Genomic DNA, 23,307 nt, shown 5'->3' with positions numbered 1-23,307 from the left:
GTGCCCACGTGGGGGGGGGTGTGCCCAGGTGGAGGGGGGAAGTGTGCACAGGTGGAACCTCCCAAAGATTGTAGGATGAGGAGCACCCCAGTGCCCCGGGCTCCCTGAGTCTGCTGTACTAAGAGGTTTTAGCTTTACAGGTTGCTTGGGGCACCTTGTTACCTCGCTACACCTTGTACTGCGTGCAGCCCAGGGTCTCTGCAGGAGCACTGGCCTGGGGCAGCGGCACAGAGCCCAAAGCCCTACTGACGCACACCTTGGTTTACATCCTGAGCTCATGGTGAGGGGCCCACAGTTATTAATATATCCCATGTCCTCGTCTCGGAGGCTGAGGGTGTCCAGGACACGGATGTTTATGTCTTTTCAGGCACAGTAATTGGAGCACACAGCTTTTCAGGGAGCTTTTTCTTCATGCGGATCCTCTCCCCCTAGATTTGGGAAAGTGTGTGGTGAGGCGTGTTTCCAGGGAGTCTGCATGTGGGCACTGCACACTGAGGCTGGGGAGCCCTTGCCTTCTAGGAAGGGAAATCACTGTAGGGACTTCTGGTCAAGGCTCCCATCCACTTCAAATACCCCAATTACATGTGCTTTAAATTTTTGATTACAAAGACATGGACTCAGAAACACAATAAATATCCCTACTGAACAACAACAACAAAACTTACCGTGGGGAGCAGGGGCTGAGGCTGCTGCTTCGTTGGACTCTGGGTGTACAACAGGCCGCAGAGTCCAGGAGGGAGACTCCTGCAGGGTCATGGGTCCCAGAGCGCCCGGGCATGGACGGCAGCTGGAGCCATTGCAGAAGCCCTAAGGTGGTGCATCCCAGCCCCGCTGCACGCTGTTTGGGAACGAACGCTAAGCCACCTGCTTAAGACCCGATCATGGACCAGGCATTGTGGGGCGCCTGGAGGAGGCAGCCACGACAGCCCGAGGCAGAAAGCATTCCGGAGAAGGAGAATAGGACAGCTGTCACTGAAGTGGGGCCCACCAGTGAAGACCCGGAAGTACCTAAGACCCACAGGAAGAAAGCCCACAGATGAACCGAGAAGGGAGGCCATGGCCTCCGAAATACAAACAGTAGACCTTGCTTAAAATGGATGCGAATGATGTATGTTTACATTCTTCAAGAGATGGATGATTGCATGCGGAAGGCATATATGAGTCAAGAACAGACGGGTGTGAAACACAACCACTTAGAAGTCCTGAAAATGGAAATTAGTCATTGGAAAAACTCAGGAGTTCAGGTAAATGCATAACTAGCCCCCAAGGGAGACCTAGTCACCTGCACAACACCGTGTCCAGGAAGCAGAGCAAAGAGGAAAGAAGAAAAGAAAAGCTGAGAGAACTGGAGAACACATGACAGATTAAAAGACGCCCACGGTCGTAGTTCTAGAAAGAGAGTCAAGGGAATGGCAGAGAAGCAGTGCTGGGAGAGAGAAGGAGAATTTTACCAAATAAACGAAGACACAAAGGAGTCTTCAGTTTGCTAATGGATGCTGAGGATTGAGCAAGACGTACCAGTATGTCAGACACCTCACAGTGAAGCTGAGGAGTAAGAGGAAATCCGAAATCCCTTAGGGGAGGAGGGGTGCCCTTGGCCACGATGCTCTGCAGCGGGGGGGGGGGTGCTGGTTGCGGGTGCCCGGCATGCACAGGGCCCCGGGAGCTGCAGCAGCTGGTGTGCAGTGTGCGGGTGCACAACTCGGGGCTGCCAGGCTGTGGATCGGGGACAGAGGCCAGGAGAGCCTCCCGCAGAACGAGGGACACATCCAGTGTGGGTTTTCGGGAAACCCTTGAGACTCTTGAGATTGCCGGGAGGGAACAAAATCTGCCCAAATTTACATTTACATTTCCCTTATTTGTGTTATAGCTGAAATAGACCAATTTTGCTTTTTTACAGTGTTGAGATAGAAGTCGTGACGTCAGTGGAGATCAAGTACGCTTGGTGTCCTTCAGGACTCTGCGCGTAATTGTTCCCTAGGAGCTGACTGGGGTCTTAGTCTGCGACAGGCGCTTAGGGAGATAAGGGAGACAAAAGTCCTAGCCCTCCTACAACTTACCTTCCAGCAAGTCGGATCATTATGAAGTGAGCACGTCATAGAATATGAGGTAAAATAAAGCGCGGGGTGGCCTGCGTCTAAATTCACGTCCACCTGGACCCTCAGAATGTGACCTTACCTGCAAGTAGGGTCTTTGCAGATGTAATCAGTTAAAATGAGGTCATACCGGGGTGGGATGGACCCTAAAGCCTCTACCAGTGTCCCTCTGGGAAGAGAGGGGACGCGGAGCCACACCCAGGCGGAGGCAGGTGAAGCCAGAGGCGCAGATTGGAGCCGTGCACCTGTGAGCGGGGGGCGGGGGGCCCCAGGATGGCCGGCCATCCCCGCACGTTGAGAAGAGGCAAGGAGGGACTCCCCTAGACCCTCAGAGGGATTTCTAACTTCCGACCTGCAGAACTGTGGGAGAATCCGTTCCTGTGGGACGTTGTTCCAGCAGCCCTAGGGAACTAACATGGGGGATGGACGTTCCTGCCCTCTCCTCGGGCTGCCCTTGTTCCCGAACTTCCATTTGTGGAACTGTTTCTTCACAGCCTGCGGTACTACTATTGCAAGAGGTGGCCTGGCCTGGGGTCCGCCCTTGCCTTTATGCTCCCGGGCCATCCGGGTCTCCTCGGCTCCTCCGTGCACACCGCCCTCGTCCCGCCTCCCTCCTCCTCCTGCTGGAGCTTCCAGATGCTTCTCTGTTCTGCTGCCGCCAGGACCCCGATTTCGTCTGCTGTGCCCTGAGATCAGACAGTCCCTCCTGCAGGTGGTCCAGATTTATCCTGTTCACACTCGTACGAAAAGTCCACCAAATGAGATTTAAAGGAAGAAAGAGAAAACAGTGGTTCCCATCTAAGCACAGCCGGGCGATCTCAGCAGACGACGAGGGCCTTGCCGGGCACCGCGCCACTGATGATGTGGGCTTCACACCCTTCAGCCTCAGCACTGAAGGCCACGCCTGGCGCTCGGTCCTTGCCTCTGAGGAGACCCTCCAGCTCCATGGGGGACGCTGCCGTCAGGGCTCCGCGCCTTTCGGGCCGTGACCTCGGCGACATGGCAGGCCTGCAAGGCCTCTGGCTCTCTGCTTCACCCCTTCTCCGGCTGTTTGCCGTCGCGCTGTGACCCGGCCCGTTTCCAGAGGGCAGCCGGCTTCGGAAGTGGCGCAGAGCAGGACGGCCTCTCCGACTGATGTTTGGACAGGCCCAGGTCCCTGGCCAGACTGGAGGGAATGAAAAGGGTCACAAGAGGCCTTTCTGAGGTGACATCACGGGCAGACAATGCCTGCTTTCTCCTTCCCTGCGGCCTGCGTGGGGCGAAGACCGGAGGGAGGCAGAGAACATGCACCCCAGCAGTCGGGAGTGGCCAGGATAGAGCACTTAGAGCACTGTGTAGGGAGCCTGGGGCCCCGAGGGCACTGGGGGCAGGCTTCCTGCCCGTCCTACCTGCGCCCCAGGACCGCCCCCAGCTCCTCTTCCACCCCCTGGCTTCTGGGTCTCTGGTGGAGAAACTGGCGGTTCTGGGGACTTTCTGGGGAGCTGTGCTCCTTGAAACCCTCTCCTTCATCCCAGACTGCCTCCAGGCTGCCTTCGGAAAGCCCCGCCCCGGGCTTGCTCAGGCTTCTAGGGACTTGTTGAGGAGTTAGTTAATCTTTGCAGGATCACTGGGTGCAGTTCAGCTCCTGCAGGGGATTAACACATTCCAGGAAAGCCTGGTTTGGGGTTGGGATTTTATTTTTAATCCTGTCATAGTGAAATAAAGTAGGCAACTCAAGCATTTTTTCTGCGTTATAACAAATCCATCCAAGCAGACACGGGCAGATCAGCCTCTGTAAGTCAATCACACTGGCCTCCAGGAGACTCGGTAAGTACAACTCTTGGTGTGCAGGTTGACTCTGGCACTGAAGTTTCTTACAGACAGGAAAGGGTTTGGCCTCTGGCCATTGCGTGCCTGGGGGGGAGGCCAGCTCAGTCAGGCTGTCTATGGTGGGAGGCAACCCTGTTTTCATTTTCTATTGTTGATTCTAGTCAACTTCAAAATCCAACAACAGTAGCAAATGGGGAGGGAGTGGGTTTCATCAACAGCTTACCCCATTCCCAGCCCCCTTTTAGGGCACCTGCTGTGTTCCAGGTGGGTGGTGGATGTGCCCTTCTGAAGGCAGCCCATGGTGATTTCAAGGCTGCCATCGGCTAAGCACACGGAGCATCTAACTTTGTCCAGTTGTCTGGAGCTGGGAGAGGACAGTGAAAACAGGCCTGCGTCCCAGGGGACGCCTGGCAGTAGCGGGGGGGTGGGGGGAGGCTCTAAGGAGGTGGAGCTGGCTGGGGGGCCAGGGGCGGTTACACCGCAGACCTGGGCGTAACTTCAAGAAGTCTTAAAAGGTAAAGTGTTTAAAACTAAGATTCAGCACAGGGGCGCTAGGAAATTTGTTCCCAAAGAACAACCAGCTGGAATTAGCAGAAGCCTGTGGAGCAAGAAAGGTTTCCTCTGGGATGGGCCCCGCAGGGCTGGGCTACCTGCTCTCCCCAAGAAAACAGGAAGCCCAGGGCCTTCCTGGCTCTGCCCCCGTGACCCCATGCTTCACCTTCCAGTTCTCTGGCAACTTTCTATATCTACAGAATTTTGTTGGGTGATTAGTTCAAGGTCAAGCGTGACTGTAACACAAGGAGACAAGCGGAAAGGTAAAGGAACATGAGAGACTCCAGGGGGGCCGATCTGCAGCCCGGGTCCCACCCGGGATCTTAAAGGCGGGGCTGGTGCCCAGTGAATCCCCGTGGGCCTGAGGGCGAAGGACAGCAGGGCGCTGTCGGCTCTGCAGGGAGGGGGAAGTGAGGGGTGAAGTGTGCAGAACAGTCTTTCTGGAAGATCCGTCCTTGGCCTGCGGCTCCCACTGGGAAGGAGGCCATTGCCACTGAAACTGGAAATATTCTCGGTCCTTGCGGTCACCGTTTTCCTTCTTTGCCCGTGGCTCCCTTTTCTTCTTCAAATTCCCCTTTTTATTTTTTATCAGAGAGGAGCATCAAATAATTTTTATGGAAATTGAACAAATGAGTAATAAAAGTTCAAATATTGATTTAGGTGTATAAGCTGCAGAAGATTAGCCTCCTCCATTTCAGAGGGCTTTTCCTGGCGCCCAGAGCTCCCTCTTCCTGCCAGTGCGGGTCTGAGGGCTCGTTTCCTTGGGGTTTATTTGTAACCTTTGGCTCTTGGCTCTGCCTAGCTGAGTTTAGCTGAATCCAGCCTCATTCCTCTCAGAATAGAAGGCAAAGGGAGCTCGTCAGCGGCCCACTGGCACCATCTCCTGGACTAAGTTCTCAATCTGTTCATGAATGAGCCCGGCTCCCTTTTACCTTTTTTTTTTTTTTAAAGATTTTATTTATGAGAGGGAGAGAGAGCATGAGCAGGGGTAGGGGCTGAGGGAGAAGCCGACTCCCCGCTGCGCAAGGAGCCTGACGACATCACGGGGCTCGATCCCAGGACCCTGGGTTCATGACCAGAGCTGAAGGCAGACGCTTAACCTACTGAGCCGCCCAGGCGCCCCTTTTTACCTTATTTGTACCCACTACTTTGCTTCCTTTATGGGCATTTCTCCAACTTGGTGATATATTATTGAATGAGTGCTTCTATTTATGATTGCTATTTTTATAATGACTGTATTGCACTGTAATTCACATGCCTTACAGTTCACCCATTTCAACTGCACACTCCAATGGCTTTTAGTATATCCAGTTGTGCAGCCGTCACAATTTCAGAGCATTCCAGCCAGCCAGAAAGAACCCCTGCCCATCAGCACTCGCTCCCCATTTCCCCCAATCCTCCCAGCCCTCGGCAGCCTGCAAGGTACCCCCGTCTCAGGATCTGCCTGTTCTGGACATTCCACATACATGGGCTGATACCATCTGCAGTATCTTGTGTCCGGTTTCCTTCACTTCGCACCGTGTGCTAAAGGTTCGTTGGTGCCGTGGCGTGGGTCAGCCCTCCATCTGTTTTCGTGGCTGAGCAACATCCCCTTGTGTGTGGCCGCCACGTCTTGTGTATCCGCTCGTCCGTGGATGGTCATTTGGATTAGCTCTACCTCTCGGCTGCCAGGAGGAATGCAGTCGGGGGCCTGCCCAGGAAGGGGCCGCCGCCTCACATCCCCACCTGTTGTAGGACTTCTCCATTTTAACCCGTCCTCGTGGGTGTGAAGTGATTTTCATCTCCCTGATGGCTAATGAGGTTGAGCATCTTTTCATGTGCTTATTGGCCATTGGTGAGAGAAATGTCTCTTCAAATCCTTTGCCCACTTTTAAACTGGGTTAATTTGTATTTCATTATTGAGTTGCCGTTTCTTGTATTGTAGACACAAGTCCTCACCTCGGCCTGGAAGCGGAGGCCAAGGGAGGAAGCAGCCTACATCTAAAATGGTTCTATTGTAAAAATGTACAACAATCCAGAAGGAAGAGCTGGGCGGGAAGAAGAGCATTAGTTTAGCTCGGAACCTGGTCAGCCTACCCTCCTCTGGACCCAGTTTTTCTGCTCTGAGCCCAGCCTGGAGCCCACCATGGGGGCGGAGGGATGGCTGGAAAGGGGCCGCAGGGGAGGGAGGAGGGGGGAGGCCGGGGTCTCTGGCAGGTCCCACATTTACAGTTAGGGCCCCTCAGGGATGGAAGCAGAGAGGCCAGAAGGGTTTGTGGGGAGACGAGAGTGTGGTTAACAGTGTCCACGTGAGCCTCAGGCCTTCCGTGTTATGCATCGCAACAGGGCTTGGGAGTTTCTGTGGAGGGCCCTGTACCTTCAGGAGCGATGGGAGAAACCCACAGACCACACAGGGTTTTAGAGAGTCCTTACAAAATATTTTTTTTCTAATAAACTGGTTGATCACACAGAAAAGTTTTGTTTTGTTTTGAAGTGCTTCCCACTAATCTCTCTTACAAATATTGCCCCTGCCGCCTGGGCGTAGGTCGCTGACTTACCTTCTCAGGACGAGAGCCGATGGGAACGATTCCATGGCAGGAACAACCCAAGCGTGGCGTTGAGAGACGGGCTTGTTTTCTTGGTTTCTGTCTTATTGAAATTCTTAAGTGTTGAAGCATTTCGGTGAAGATAAAGCAAAGAATATCTTTCCTGTTCTACTACCTTTGTTATTTTAGTCCAAATGACTGGAAGCAGCTGTGTTGGATAACATAAGCTTTCTTGAATTATTTGAAAGGTTGAAAGTCCAAAATCCGGTATTTATTTTTGCTGTCCCTCCCCTATGGCCCACTCCAGGTGTCCTCTCTCCTTGCCTCCCTGCTGCTGCTTGAGAGAGGCATGTTCTCTCCATCCTCCCCGCCCGCCGGGCTGTTGGAGAAGGCCTTCCAGTACATCGATCTCCATCAGAATGAGTTTGTACAGGTAGGAGAAACTACACCCACAAAATGCTTGCGTGACATACCCTTTGGGTATCTGGGTGAATGCTTATTTGCTGGGAGGTGTGGATTTTTTTTTTTTTTTTTTTGCCTGAAAACTTAATTCCATTTAAAATGCCCATGGCTCCTTGCTGAGTTAAACTAATAAATATTTGTTACATTTAGGGAAGAGATCCCTCCGCAGCCTTTCCTCCTAGAGAGGGCATTCCTAGCGTGTTGATCAGGACTGTCTGGGTAGCGATGATGCCCGCTGAGCTCAGGCTGACCCTGGACCATCATCAGAGTGCCCATGCCCCGCGTTAGAGGGGCCCTTGTTGAGGTCCCCTCCTCCTGCAAAGCCTTCCTGCGACTCATCCCCCACCCCCACCCCCCGTGACGCCATCCCAGAGTAATACCACCTGGCTACAGAAAGCTTTAGGTCCAGAGTTCTGCCAAGTTCAATGTCAAAGCTGTTTTGTAGTCCTTGTGCAATGTGCACTTTATCTCCTCCCTTATAATCCTCTGCTCCATTCCGAACTCACCACGTGGCAAACTGCCCGTGGTGTGGGCAGACGTCTCGGGGGAGAAGAATGGAGCCGGAGGGCTAGGCGCAAGGAGAGAGGGAGGCCTGGGAGCAGAAGGGTGGGTGCAGGGAAGGGCCATAGCCTCCATCAGCCTGCAAGTCCCCTTCTTCTCCGCTGACCTGCTTGTCCCCTGGCACACGGGTGAGTTGAGTCCACCATAGCCCGGGGACTCCATGACACGTCACGGGATCTTGTCCCCTGAGCCCCCATGCCGTGTGTGGCCCACAGTTTGTGTTCAGTATATGTATACTGGAGCAACCAGCCAGTGTTAGCAACGGTTAAGAGTTCGTGTCTCCTGCTATCACACAACGCGGAATGGCCAGGCCGCAGGTCCTAGACTTGACCTTCATGGAATCCTTCCTCGCGCTCGTGGGCATATTGACTTGACATAATGCCTATTGGGTTTTTGAAGACCGAGTGGGGACTCTGGCTGTAGGTTGGAATTAGCAGGGGGAGAGGGACAGCGTGTGGGGGAGATACGTTGATTTGGGTCTTTGAGCCAAAACTCTCCTCTCTGCAACTTCCTCACATGTATCCAATCCATTACCTTTAGGGACCACTTGGCAGCATCTGTTTGATGAATTCCAGTTTAAGTGTGTAAAACACAATATTCCTTAGGCTAAATGAATTTCTTTGTAATAAAAATTAAAGTGCTACAACCAGGATAGAGATCAGACTAAAATCAGTTGGAGAATCCAAGATCAGTCACCCAAAGTATGCGTAGTTTTTTTAATAAAAATGGTGGCTATCCCAGTATAAGCAACTCGAGCTTATAATCAATCAGTGTGATTGATTATTATTGATAATTCAATATTAGTTGGAGTTCATTGAGCACCCACCAGCAGCCAGGCACTGAGCTAAGTCTTACGCACGTCATCATCTCTAATCCTCACGGAGAGGAATGCTTGTTTTCTTCGATGGCTCCCCTGGCTTCTGTGGCCAGACGTGTGCCTTTTCCACACATTAAGCCACTGTCTAGTTCTCGGGACACCAAAGGGGCATCCCACAGTCCGACTCCCTTCTGACACCACCTGCCTGGTGTGAGTGTCACCCTCCTACCCCCACCGCCAACAGTGGATGCCAGTCGCATTCAGGCAGTGAGTCCCCCATTATTTGCATGTTCCAAGCGGTTGCAAGTCGGGGCTCCCATGAACCCTGCTCTGGTCCCATCTTTTGCTAGAACAGCTCTAGAACTCAGGAAGACACTTAATTATGTTTGCCATTTGTTATGTAATAAAGGACATGATAAAGGGTAGATACAAGCAGCCGGATGAAGAGGCACATAGGGCAGGGTCTGGAGGCACTTCTGTCCCGCTGGGGTTGGGGTGCGCCACTCTCCCAGGCTGCAGTCACCAACCTGGAAGATCTCTGAACCCCATACTTTCGGGGATGCTTATGGAGGCTTCATCATGTGGGCATGAGTGATTATTAACTCATCTCCAGCCCCTCTTCCCTCCCCAGAGGATGTGGCTGGGGTGGGGAGCCCCAAGCTTCTAATCACAGCTTGGTCTTTCTGGTGACCAGCCCCTGTCCAGGAGCCCACTAGAACTGCCTCATTAGAACAAAATATTCTCCTGTCTCACAGGAAATTCCAAGGGAGTTAGGAGCTCTGTGTTAGGAACCCAAGACCGAGACCGAATCTCTGAACAGAAGATGCTCCTAGCACGTTTTTGGCATGGGAAGTTGTAAAGGTTGTAGGGGCTCTGGCCAAGAGCCCAGGACGAAGACCAAAATAGGTATTTCTTATTGTGTGGCAGCCTCACGCTGACAGTGACCCACAGGCAGAGAGCACTACCCTCCTCATATGGAGGAGGGAGCCAAGGCTACGAGCCTGAGGAGCATCCGCAAGTCATACAACTCGAATGGGCTGAACCCAGGGCAGGAGCCAAGGCGTAGCCCTGGGGCACATCACCTACCGGGTTCTGGAGGTGCGGGGGCAGGGGGACGACCCCAAAGCCGACAGGCGCCGTGCAGCCCAGCCGAGGCCACTGTGTGGTTGCTTAGACTGAGCCGCGAGTTCCAGAGGCGTCCAGGGGCCTTTGTGGGAGGCCCAGAGTCCCGAGGACGGGCTGCCAGCCAGTTGCTCCCGGTCCCTAAGAAACGAGAAGTGGCGGGTCCAAGGAGGCACAGGCCCAGGTGTCCAGGAAGGCAGCCTTCTCCCCAGCCTGTCCTGCCCTGTTCTTCTTCATGAGGCAGACATCTCTGCCTCTGGGTTCTTGAGGACACCAGCCCGTCTGCAGTCGCTGACGAAGACTGCGTTTGCTGGCTCAGTCTTCGCGGCAGGCGGCCCACGCTGGGGATTTGGTGCCTCGTGCCTCGAGCCACGTCCCCTAGAGTGGACATGATTGACGTGGTCGGCCCCCCTCAGACGAATCACCTTGTCACCTCTCCTTACAGACGCTTAAGGAGTGGGTGGCTGTGGAGAGCGACTCGGTTCAGCCCCAGCCCCGCCTCAGATGGGAGCTCTTCAGAATGATGACGCTGGCTGCGGACAGGCTCCAGCACCTGGGAGCCAGCGTGGACTCCGTGGACCCGGGTGTTCAGCAGGTGTTGGACAGCCCCCCCCCCCCCCCCACGAGCTGCCACTTCTGTGGGCATCGGCCCTGCCTGCCCTTGAGCGTGGCAAGATGGGGACTTGCTCCCATCAGATCCTCCTCAAAAATGCCCCCATCATCTCGATTCCCAGTAAGATAAAAAATTACATCTTGTCCCAGACGAGTCGGGATTACTGATTTCTCGTCGTGGCAGCACTGGGGGGCAGCGGAGAGCGAGTGGGGTCGTAAGGGAAGGAGAGGCCCCCCTCCTTGTACTATTCATATCCTTCACATGTGGGTCGAATTTCTCCCCAACTGTCCTTTCCCTTATGTTCAAATGTACCTTTCTCAAAGGATCCAGTGTTTCATCAGAGTCACTGCTTATTACCGTGTCCCGTGGCAAATGGTGATCCTTAACCCAGGCGCCACGCTGCCTGCTTCAGGTGGACGAGTCTCCGAATGGTGTGTGTTTTCCAGAACCACGTCCGCCTAGTTTAAGCCGTTTGAGTCTGAGTTCATATTGGAGAGCGTGTTTGATTAAGTTTACTGTTTGCCCCTATGCATCCGAGAAAGCACTTTACTTTTAATTATTTTTTATGTTTTAATGAAGCGTCTCGTGGTACCCATTTTAGAGGTACATAAAATGATGATTAGAAAAATTATGTGGGCTCTACAAAAAACTCAGGGGTACAAACTGGACTCCTAATGTCACGTCTGAATTTTCTGGGAGAACTAAACAACACTTTTTTTTTAATGTGATCTGTTTTTGTTTTTTTTTTCAGCTGCCTAATGGTCAGACTCTCCCGATACCTCCCATCATCCTGGCCGAACTGGGGAATGATCCAAAGAAAGCCACTGTGTGCTTCTATGGCCACTTGGATGTGCAGCCTGCTAGACAGGAAGATGGGTGGCTCTCAGACCCTTACACGCTGACGGAAGTGGATGGTCAGTGACACATCAGTGCTGGGTTCTTTGTAGACTAGGAATCAAAGATGTGACTCCTGTCCCCAGCTCCAGGCCTTACCCTATTCTTGTTAAGAATGGACAAATGCTACCAGTCTCATAGTCTACCAGCTGTCCAATGAGGCTGGCTTTTTTCTCATTTGTGAAAGAAACTACGACCTATGTACACACGATGTGTGCCCCTGGGCAAAGTTGACTCCCAACATGGGAGTTCTTGGGAGGAAGAAGTTGCCTAGGTCATACATTTTCCTTTCTTAAATACTAAATGTAATTATGTTTTTTAAAAAAAGAAGAAGAAAGGTTAATGGAGATACACATATACCCCTTTTCCATTCTTCTACTAATTATAAAATCTTGAAATGAGAGGCTATGTTACATGACATTCTACAACAAATCCTCAGGTCCTTTTCAATGAACCTGGATAAAATAGCTAATTCCTATAAAGGCCAAAGGGACCTGTATATTTCAAATTAGTTTATATTATCTGATTAGCTGATGGCCATAACGTTTTTATATAAGAAATCAGACTTTGTGACCTCAGAGCAAGATTTGTGTCTGGAAAAATAGAAAGCAATGTTAAAATGATTACCCATAACACTACCTTTGTTTTTAACTCACTCAACTTGGCAGAGGTGTTTGTACTTTTCTAAAAATTCTTCCCCTATTTTTAAAGGAAAACTTTATGGACGGGGAGCAACAGACAATAAAGGCCCTGTTTTAGCGTGGATTAATGCCGTGAGCACCTTCAGATCCCTGGAGGAAGTAGGTAACCAGTTGTGTTTGGGAAGGGATGATGTTGACAATGATGTTGATGATGACGATGATGATGTTGACAGTGAAGGTGATGATGATGAGGACAATGATGATGACAATGACGACGACGATAATGACAAAAGTGATGGATGATGATGACAGCATTGACAGTGAAGGTGAGGATGATGACGATGATGATGTGGAGGACGATGACAATGATTATAATGATGATGATGAGGATGATGACAATAATGATGATGACAATGTTGACAATGATGGTGAGGACAGTGGTGACAGGATGATGATGATGATGAGGACAATGACAGTAATGACGATCATGACTAGGATGATGAGAATGACAACAATGAAATGGTGATGATGATGACAGTGACGATAATTGAAGGTGATGACAATGACGAAGATGACAACAATGAAGATGACAACGATGACGATGATGACTAGAATGACAATGACGATGGTGATACCAATGATGGTGATGAAGGTGATGACAGTGATGATGGCAACGATGAGGACGATGATGATGATGTTGACAGGGATGATGATGACGATGATGACAATGATGATGATGACAGTGACAATGAAGGTGATGGTGATGACGATGATGACAATGATAAGGAAGATGACAACGTCCTGCCCTCCTCCCTCCCTGCCCTCCTCCCTCCCTGCCCCCCTCCCTCCCTTCCCTTCTCCCTCCCTTCCTCCCAAGGAAGAAAGCAATACTTATAAGAAAGAGTCTGTATAAAGGCCAAAATCTGCTTTGCTTTTTAACTTTCAACTCTGAAACGTACATAATCACAAACAAAACATAAGAAATGTTCACTGCCCTTGGACAAATCAGTTGATCTCTCTGAGCCTCATTGACCTAATCTGTGAACTAGGAATAGTTATTTCTGCCTCAGAAACCTGGAGAGGAGTAAACGGGGTAACACACAGAGGAGCCTCAGTGCCTGTGCGTGCGAGGCCCTTTACGAGGGTGGGTTTCTTCCCTGTTCTTCCGCCCTCCCATCCTCTCTTGCTGTGTTGCTTACTGAGCACTTGAATGCACCTCACATCACTGGATTGTTTTACTAAAAGTCAGACAACTGTTATTACCCATATTGCATAGGTAGGGAGGTGAGTGGCCAAGAGGTCAAACGGCTTGTCCCAGGTCCCTTGGGTGTCAGTGACAGAGCAGACACCCAGACCCAGGCCTGGCAGCTGGTCTGTCCTCCTCCCCCAACACACAGTGGCTACTGGCTTGTATTTTATTAATCACGTTTTGCCAGAAATTTCTTAAGCTCTCCAACTACTTCTCAGCAATTGTTTTCTAGTTAATGTTAATAAAGAGCTTTCAAATATTAATATTTCAGAATTTTAGCTTAACTTCTTAAGACACATAGAAATAAATCTATGCAAAGGATACATTTGAACAAATCATTATCCCCAAATGCCCTTAACCAACTGAATGACCGAAGGTCACTTACTTTCTAATACATAATCCTCCACTCATCCTGCCTTTGTTAATCTTTGGTGAGTCAATCCCACTCTTTAAAACTAATTAGTGTGTTTGTGCCATCGTTTATCTGCATAGAATTACTTCTGGAGTTCTCCTGTGTGTGTTTTATGCTCCAAGAAAAGACTTTGACCTCTCTTCTTCATGTGGCTCTCAAAGATATGAAGTTATAAATTATAAAGATGCAAAAAGATCAAAACCAAATGGGGGAAAGGCACATTGTAAAAATTTTAAAGGAGCTATTCTATGCCCTAATATTAACTAGAGAAAAACTCAAGTTCCATTTTGCTGCAAGATCAAAGCCTTTGAATAAGTTAAAAGGCAGATTGAACTCAAAGCTGAAAAATAACAGATACTTGAAATAAAAATTATCCTGAGGCTTAAACATTAGGCAGTCTTTCAAAGGGAAGAGTTCTCATTTATCATGCTCAGAATTATGAGGACAGAAAAGAGATTTGTAATCGAGTAACCTTTCTTGAAAGGTTCCTTTCGGGGAGAAGGAGGAAAGCATCTGTGTCTGTGGCGGCTCAGGAGAGCTCCACAGTGTGGGTGTTGCTTCTCCTCCAAGAATCCCTTCCCCAAATCATCCGTTAGGGTCCATGCTGAATCCATCAGGGTCGTGCTGGAGGCCATACACAGGGTCTTCCCTTGTAATCCCCTTCACTGTCTTGGTTACAACTCCTTTGTTGTCAACGGAGCTGTTGGGAATGTGGACAACCCGTACATTGAATGTATGTAATAATTCGTGTATTTAGGTCACATGCAAATGAATTCTGGATCTGAAAAGATGAATGGTCAAGTCGTGCAGTTTTTTGCCAGAATGGTTTGTTCTGTTGTTAATTTGATTCAGGATCTCCCTGTGAATATCAAATTCGTCATTGAAGGGATGGAAGAAGCCGGTTCCGTTGGCCTGGAGGAACTGGTCAGAAAGGAGAAGGACCGGTTCTTTTCCAGTGTAGACTACGTCGTCATTTCAGATAATCTGTGGCTCAGCCAGAGGAAGCCAGCCCTCACTTACGGCACGCGAGGAAACAGCTACTTCCGGGTGGAGGTATTCGCGGTGATGTGGAGGGAGGAGTCTGTCCTGGGATCTTGGTGGGAAGAGAGAAAGCTCTTGGGAGAGCAGAGTTCTGAGCTGGAGACATGGCCTGGGGTCCCAGAGGTCTCGGGACTGGGGGATTCAGGAAGCCTCCCAACCGGACTGGCTGTGCTGTGTGCATTTTTCTGGAGGGAGAGGATTTAGGGGTTTGTGACTCTGCCTGCCTGATCAGGGGCTGGGCTGCCGTGAGTGGGACGGCACCTGCTCTGCCTCTCAGGCAGGAGCCCCACGGGTGTGTGTGGTCGGGGGGAGGAGGGGGGCGCCGGCCTGGCCTGGCTGCGTGGGACTCTGGCTTCCACGGTGCGCGGTCTTGTGCAGACACCTTAACCTCGCAGCCTGTTTCTTTACCTGTAAAGTGGGCCCAGGGTGGTTGTGATCCCCAAGCACGTTGTCCGGTTCAGCTTCCTTTAACATTTCTATTCATACTGACAGCAATTTAGAACCAGAAAGTCCCTCCGTGGTAAATCATTTATTTTTTTATGAGCCGTGGACTGAGCTCCAGAGTGGGAGGCAGGGAGGGAGTTACTAGTGGAGACATCAATAGAATTGCAAGAGAAGAATAAAGAGAAGACGGTTTCTGGAAGGGTAGATGGGCGGGCTACATAGAACTCAGCCACTCAGAGAAGGGGTGCTGGTCCCAGACAGAGCTGTGTTAGAGAAACAACTGGGGACTGAAATCAGGTTCGAGGATTCGGGAAAGAATGAGAAGTGAAGACCTGGGAGGGGTAGATGGTCCAAGTCGTGTGACTGGGAAGTAGCCACCTGAGTCCTGAGGGACGGAGTGGGGAGCGTTCTCTATCACATGAACGCTATCCCCAGAGCAACCTCAGAGGTGAGCGCCTATCTTCTCTTTTACCCATCTTATAGGTGAGATGCAGAGATCAAGATTTTCATTCAGGAACCTTTGGGGGTATCCTCAATGAACCAATGGCTGATTTGGTTGCTCTTCTTGGTAATGTCTTATTTCATTTCACCTTATTTTTTTTTTAAGATTTATTTGTTTGAGGGAGAGAGGTGCGGGGTGGAGGCAGAGGGAGAGGGAGAAGGAGACCCCCGCTGAGCATGGAGCCTGACGTGGGGCTCCATCTCATGACCTTGAGATCATGACCTGAGCTGAAACCACGAGTCAGATGCTCAACTGACTGAGCCACCCAGGCGCTCCTTCATTTCACTTTTTAAGCATCATGGAATCTACTAGAATACAGTTCTGTTTGACTCAGTGCATCTCTCCTCCCTTGGCCTCCAAGCCAGTTCTGCGTAAGGGTGGAATAGAAGAAAAACCATATTCTTAGCTCCCCCCCCCCACTTCGGCTAAATGTTCCTTAGGATTATTAAGTCCACATTACTTTTGTTCATGGACTGAAGCTCTTCCTCAGTTCACCCCCTTTTCTTTTACTTGGTATTGTGACACATCTAGCCATACTCAGGGGCAGTAGCAGAGAGACCCCTCTGGAGAGGCATCCAGAGATGATGCTAAAGACACCAGCACCACCTGGCACCCTGTCTCCAGTTCTGTGGGCTCCCATCGGTTTACTCATTGCTACCTGCTCCTGCCCTCCTGTAGGGCGCCTGGAGTTCACCGGCGGAAGGCGTGCGTATGTGTGTGCTCTTCCGGAGGGCCAGGGTGCCCACCCTGACCACCTTGATTCATCTTGTCGCTCTTGCTTGCAGCCAAGCTGGATCCCGGCAGTGAAGGAAGTTGCATCCTCAGGATCCTCACTTGGAGTAGCCCCTTTTTACAGTCCTGGCAAAGACACTTCACTTTTATTTTCATAATTAAAAAGAGATTGTCAGGGAAGCTTCAGATCCCACAATACTTGGATCTGTCTCCTTGGCACACAGGGTACCTTAATACAAATGTTACAACGTGCCCCTTTTGGGCAGACAAACTACCAAAAAGCATGTCCTCTACAGGGATTGATTAGCAAAGGTCTCTTTTCTTACTGTGTTGACACAGCTTTTCCTCTGCCCCACTCGCTTGCATCCCCTTGGCCTTGGCAGTCTCAGACGGGGCACCATCAGCCCACCTGGGCCACCTGTTGGGAGGTGTTCCAGGGTCTTCAGGACCATCTTTAGTTGTAGGGCTTCTTGTTCCTTCATTCCCCAAAGTAAATAATGAAATCTGTATGTCTACCTATCATGTGTTATCTAGCTTTGCTGTATGTCATTCATCTCCAATCCACATATTCTTTCTATCTATTTATCTACCATCTATCTATTCCTTTATGGCCTTCTGGTTTTCCTAAAATATTATTCTTGGACAGTATTTCCCATGCTGGATAATTTCAGACAGGCTACAACAATCCATTTTCCTTTAAAGTGTTTATGTTTCCAGAAGAATTCAGATAGCATGCAACTCAATATTTGAGCTGCGGGGGTGGGAGGGGGAGAGTTCATTTTCTGTTTTATCAGAACTAATTTTCTCTTCCCTAGGAAAACATCATCAGATCTTTATGGTGCATTTCACTCTCCCCAATCATGATTGTTGCATGACGTTCTCTTAGACTACAGTTCCACCCAGGCATAGAATTCCGTCTAGTCCTACGAATGCCTGTGGCTCTGCTAGGAAAAATCAGCTCAGGATCATGAACAGAATGAAAAGCATATGGTTTCACTTTCTTTAATTTTTTGAGACAAATCAGATAACCCATAATGAGATGATTCTGGATTGGGTCATCTATATGGCTTTCATATGCTTTTACAAAGACCTAAGGACCTAGAGTTGAGCTTCGGCACTGATGACAAGCATTTTGGCTTGCTGACCCCAGTAGGCCCTCCTTCGGGGCCACCGCAGGTTAGGATGTCCCAGGAAAGCTGGTTCCGTTGGGTCCTCCCCCTGCAGACTGGCAGGTGCCCCACACGCTAGTCAGGAAACCTGCTGCTGTGTGACCTTGTACAAGTTCCTAATCTCTCTGTCCTCCGAGTTCCTCAGCTATATGATCCTGATAACTGTGATTGCTAATAGATTATAAAGGTTTATTGAGTGTCAGCTGTGTGAAAGGCACGGGAGTCTCCACTGGGGGACACAGGGAAACCAATCCACCCCCATCTTCAAAGAGACTTAGACTGGGGTGTATTTGGGAGGTGGGAGGTGGTGGGCGTGGAGATGCTCAGTTTGCACAGAGTGCTCAGCTCCTGAGCTTTCCTCTTGGTGGACATTCCCATTCCCTGCACTCTCCTAAAAGCCACAAGGCAGGGAGGATCATGGGGCCCAGGGCCCTCTTATAAGCACCAAATACCCTGTAGTATTAAAATGTTAAATTCCAAGAGAACTCCTGGGGATCAAGGATTACATTTGCTTCCTGCTTGCAGTTTTCATAGGCGCCACCCTCTCTGCCTCCCATGCATTTCCCGGCTGGGCTCCTGGCCGAGGAGGCCCTAGTGGCTGCAGAAGTCACATCAAGTTCAGAGGATCATGATTTCAAGTGGGAAAGGAGAAGGGGGGTGGGGAGATGAACTCCTTCAGCAACATCCTGTTTTCATGGGAACGCATTCAACGTTGAAGAACTGGGGCAAGACGTGGAACGCAGAAACATGAACAGCACACATGTGGCATTTATTTCCCCACTGCCCGGCCCTGCGATGGTGGTGCCTGGTGGTGCCTGGAGGACACCGTGTGCCCCACAGCTCCCCCAAACAACCCTCTGCTGGGGGGTGGAAGGGGCAGGGAGAGGAGGACATGCTATTCCTCTGCTCTCAGGAGATGTGTCTGCTGGCATTCTTTCCAGCCCGCAGCTGGGAAGGCTGCCTTGCATCCTGAGAAAACAGGATCCGTGATTCGAAACCATACCAGGACTGGGCCGGGCCAGTTCTGCTGGAGAAGTGCAGTGAGCATGTAGAAAGGCCACTCTGCTCAAAGCCCAGCCTAATCTGTAACGACCCCTGCCCCCCACCCCCGTGGTAATATCTGGCAAGGCCAGCTGGAATAATAGGAAAAATGTCACAATTCAGTGTCAAAATATGGACGCCAAGCATCCTGGCCACTAGAGTATTTCATGTCTTAATTGTTGTTAACCTTGACATTTCAAACACTCCTCTCTTCTCACCACCGAGGCTGTGCTGGGCGCGTCCCACACAATCTCTGGGGCCCAACCGTGGTGCTGCTCTGTGCGTCCCCCCCCTTGTGGGCTCCCGGCCTGCTCCTGTGCTCCTGCAGAATGCTCCCCTTTACAACTGTTTGTGGACCTACAGGTGTTTCTTCACCCTGTGTCTCTCCGGCTGGATTATGAACAGGGTCTGTCTCTTACTCACTTTTGCAGCTCTGTGCTTGCCTAGGAGAATGTCAGCAGTTTAGGGACATGCACTGAGGGGAAGACTTAGTGACTGTGTTATTGATGGTGCTTTTATGTGTGATTTTGACTCCGGTGAGGGTACAGAGGGTGGTCTGCAAGTCGGTGACAGCCAGTCCCAGTCACTGGCCCCCAGTGTGTTGTTTGACTTGAATTTTACTAACACGTTTATACCATTTATTTACTCTATTGTATACTTCATTGGGCTAAATGCAGGGAATTCCGTAACTCAGTGCCGCAGGGAGGCTGGTTCATGCACAGGAGGCTGCAAACTGTACCCAACGTGCAGCTGTAGAAGTTTGGGTGAAGTGTGGGGGGACCAGGAGCGGGCGCTAAGGAGGATGTGGTTGAAAACCAGAACAGTGAGGCCTCCCCTTCTCATCTTGCTGCCTTGATACTCCCAGCTTGGGGTTTTGCCTTGTAGGATCATCTCAAAGTGCTGGGACACCCACTATGTCCCACACTAGGGCCATCGCTGTGGGTTCTCGTAGGGTCTTTGCCTTGGATTCTGTTGTGTCCTCACAGAGAGCCCAACCATCTGCTGTTGGGCTCAGGGAGGGTCATGCTTGTCATTTAGCCTGTGTGGTGAGCGATGGTGCTGTTGCTGATGAAAGCGGGGTCTTAACAGGTCCTCTTGTCTCCAGCATTCATCCCTTGCTTTAAACATAGCAGGTATCTAGTAATGAGGGGGAACGCATCGGTTCTCCCAGAGCCTTCGACCCCCTGCTTTGTAATTGTCGGGTGTGACAGGAAGATTTGGAAATACAGTGCTTCACAGTAGTTTTCTGACCTTGTCAAGTTACAGTCACATTAAGAATGTGGAGCATATGGGGCGCCTGGGTGGCTCAGTCAGTTAAGCGTCTGCCTTCGGCTCAGGTCATGATCCCAGGGTCCTGGGACTGAGTCCCACATCGGGCTCCCTGCTCAGCGGGGAGCCTGCTTCTCCCTCTGCCTGCCGCTTCCCCTGCTTATGCTCTTTCTCTCTCTCTGACAAATAAATAAAAATTGAAAAAAAAAAAAAGAATGTGGAGTATATTTTTTATGAAGTGTCTTTACTTGAATGAAAGGCCCCAGGCAGCCTGAGGATGAATTTAGATGCCTTGGATACACTTTTCACCATTCCTGTTAGTCTACTTGCTACTTGGATAAGTACGTTCTCAAGGTAGTGAGCAGTGTTTACTAAATCTCCACTTCTGCTTCCTCTGTACGTATTCATTGATGATTTCCCCCCATTCCTATTAATCCCCAAACTCTTTCATAAATAACAGACTAGTATATCTGCGTATTCATTCTGAAGGCAATTGTGGTCATGATGTATGCCTCATAGGCTAGACCTCAAGGGTATTATGCTTTTGATGAAAGATGAGTGTTTATTAAGTGATGGTGTGTGTAGGGGGAGAGAAGCTGAGAAAGAAAGACGATCTTCATTTCCTCAGGAATGTTTGTATAACATATATATACATATTTAAGATTTTTTATGATGAACATATATTACTTTTAACTCAGGATAAATTAAAATTTCAAAAGGAACCTTATCTATGATACAGAAGGTATAATTGAGGACTTATGTAATATAGGTAAGTCACAGCCAATTATCATGTGTTTCTATCTCACCATTGACAAGGTGAACATTGGAATGGGTCTGAAAACGTCAGCACACTCATAACTTCGACCTGACTTTGTTTCCTGTGCGTACCTTGCAGGTAGCCTTGTAGACTCCTCTGGTCATATTCTGATCCCTGGAATCTATGACCAGGTGGCCCCTCTTACTGAAGAGGAGAGAAAGATGTATGAAGCCATCGATCTGGACCTAGAAGAATACCGGAACAGCGTCCAGGTTAAGAGATTTCTGTTTGACACCAAGGTACGGTCTCCTCCTGAAAGAGGAGTGACAGTAATAAATCCTATTTCTCCTGTTCCTCATTTACCGTGGGGGCTGCAAATCTGCACATCTCAGGACTGAAAGCGGATGTTGATTCAGAGGCAGATTTTCACTTTCACAGCCACTCACCTCCCTCGGGTCTAGAGCACCAGAACTTTATCTGGGGTCTGACTGGTGGCACTGGCCTCGGGCACGGAACCTGGGGGCCATCACTCAGTTCACAGACGTGCTTTTCCAAGTCGGCTTCTTGGACTCCATCCCATGCCGGCCTTCAGCTACCCGTGCTTCCTCTCTGCTTAAAGACTGAGAACAGTCTGAGACTATTCTAGCTCCAGGACTCCTAAGTCTTCATTTCAATAGACGGAATTAAGAGCCTTTGGGGCTAATCTGTACACTGCTACATCGCCGCTGCAGTGTAGGAAAGAAGCCAGAGCCCAAAGCAGTCATTTCTGGCGAATTTGGATGTTTTCTTTCCCCACCTTCTTCTTTTTAAAACCTTTGCCTGCTACGGTGTGTGGTGGCTATGACTGCTTCTGGAGGCTGCCAGGAGAGGGAGAATCGTGCCCAACAGAAGTGGTCGAGTGGATTGTTGTGAAGTAGATCTCTTCCCTCGGACCAGCCCTGTCTTGGCCATAGCAGGGAAGAAAAGTGGCTCAAACATAACGCAGAGTTCTTTGAAGTCTTCTGAAAAAGAAAATGTGTTTCCTATGCAACTGATCATCATGGTGACTGGAGATAGAAATCTCTAATCAATCCCCAAATTCTGAAAGCCCCTTTGCCATCTAATCACTGTGGAGCTGAGGCAGTGAGGGGCCCGCGTCCGCGGAGCAGCTTGGTCAGGCTGGGGGCAGCAGCGGGTCTCAGGGCCGGAGGGGAAAGGCTTGTGTTGTAGTCCAGGCCTGTCTAAGGAAGGTGATAATTAACTTGTCACGAGCGGTGTCAGAGATGTACAGAAATGGGCAATACAAGCAATGCAATTCAACAGGGTTTTAGTGGAAAAATCTTTTATATAGTAAAATAATTTTATTTGAATTCAGGAGGAGATTCTAATGCACCTATGGAGGTACCCATCTCTTTCAATCCATGGGATTGAGGGCGCATTTGATGAGCCTGGAGCTAAAACGGTCATCCCTGGCCAAGTTATAGGAAAATTTTCAATCCGTCTGGTCCCTCACATGAATACATCTGTGGTGGAAAAACAGGTAACACATTTGCATTGTTCTCACTATGGCACGTTTCGAGTGTTGCATCCCAGGGTAGTGAGCTATTTGGTTGTTAGCACTGAAGTCCCATTTTTTTCCCCGAATATAAAAGGGACTGGAACAAATGTCAAGAAACCAATATAATTTTTGTTCCATAAAAATCTCTTTCCGTAATTATATGCAATTACAGTAGTCAGATAAATAACCGTTTGGGGCTGGAGTGATGGGACGTATTTTTACATTAAACAGTTGACATAAAGGCAAGATTGGTTTACACACAGATGGAGAAACTGACTGCCTATGGCGGGATGGAGCTGGAAATGCTCAAACCCATAGTTAGTTTGCCCTTGGTGTCTGCAGTCAACACTCTGAAAGCAGCCACTTTAATGAAAATGTTATCTGGAAGGAGTTTTATGTCTAAATTATCAAACTATCATCAGTTTACCTCAAGTTCAACAGAAAGTAGGCTCTGAATAAATGAGCTCCAAGAACACCTCATCCCAAATCTCTATCTCCCATTGACCTCTTTTATTGTCTTCTTAGTGCTAATTACATCCTAAAATGCCCTCCTTCCTGTCTCTGTCCCTGTTTTCTCCCCCCCCTCCCTCCCATTTTGGATGTATTGTTTCTCTTTCTTACAACATACGGATTCCACCAGGGGAGCCCCCAGCCCCAGTCCCACCCCCACCCCGGTCTTGCTCACAGCTGTGATCCCAGCACCTAGAAACATTCATGCCAACATGACAGGCATTCAACAATTGTTTGTCAAAGGAATGGATGGGAGGAATATTTCAGAGTGTGGAGTTTTTCTTGGGAGGATTTCCATGGTGGCCACTGGAATGGAGCCCAGGGGACAGAGAAGGATGCTGACAAAAGGCTCCATTATCGCCTAGTTTGGAATTGCCCCCCCCCCTTTTCAGGAATTAACAAATGTCTAATATTCCCAAAATAGTCATTAAGGTAGAAGTCCGAAAGGAAGGATATTCAAATTGAGAAGTTGTATTGTGTTTCATAATTACCAAACATTAGCAATCTGACACTGTGGTCAGGATGGGGTGGGCGCAGGGCTGAGGAATGGAG

At 49.7% G+C, this 23,307-nt stretch overlaps 1 protein-coding gene across 3 annotated transcripts in view; it reads left to right on the top strand.

The window, feature by feature from the left end:
* CNDP1 (carnosine dipeptidase 1) overlaps positions 1-23,307 on the top strand; it is a 35,758-nt gene that overhangs the window by 5,429 nt on the left and 7,022 nt on the right. For all 3 annotated transcript variants that reach the window (XM_032422574.1, XM_032422572.1, XM_032422571.1), the window contains exons 2-9: positions 7,290-7,415; positions 10,390-10,539; positions 11,309-11,471; positions 12,163-12,251; positions 14,606-14,806; positions 15,722-15,806; positions 20,847-21,007; positions 22,063-22,227. In XM_032422574.1, coding sequence (XP_032278465.1) covers positions 7,290-7,415; positions 10,390-10,539; positions 11,309-11,471; positions 12,163-12,251; positions 14,606-14,806; positions 15,722-15,806; positions 20,847-21,007; positions 22,063-22,227 — 1,140 coding nt within the window. The remainder of the gene's footprint in view (positions 1-7,289; positions 7,416-10,389; positions 10,540-11,308; positions 11,472-12,162; positions 12,252-14,605; positions 14,807-15,721; positions 15,807-20,846; positions 21,008-22,062; positions 22,228-23,307) is intronic.

The sequence above is a fragment of the Phoca vitulina genome, unplaced genomic scaffold (genome assembly GCF_004348235.1).
Source record: "Phoca vitulina isolate PV1807 unplaced genomic scaffold, GSC_HSeal_1.0 scaffold27, whole genome shotgun sequence".
NCBI classification, from domain to species: Eukaryota; Metazoa; Chordata; class Mammalia; order Carnivora; family Phocidae; genus Phoca; species Phoca vitulina.
The sequence above is the reverse complement of the archived record's forward strand: the minus strand, read 5'-3'. Positions and strand labels throughout refer to the sequence as shown.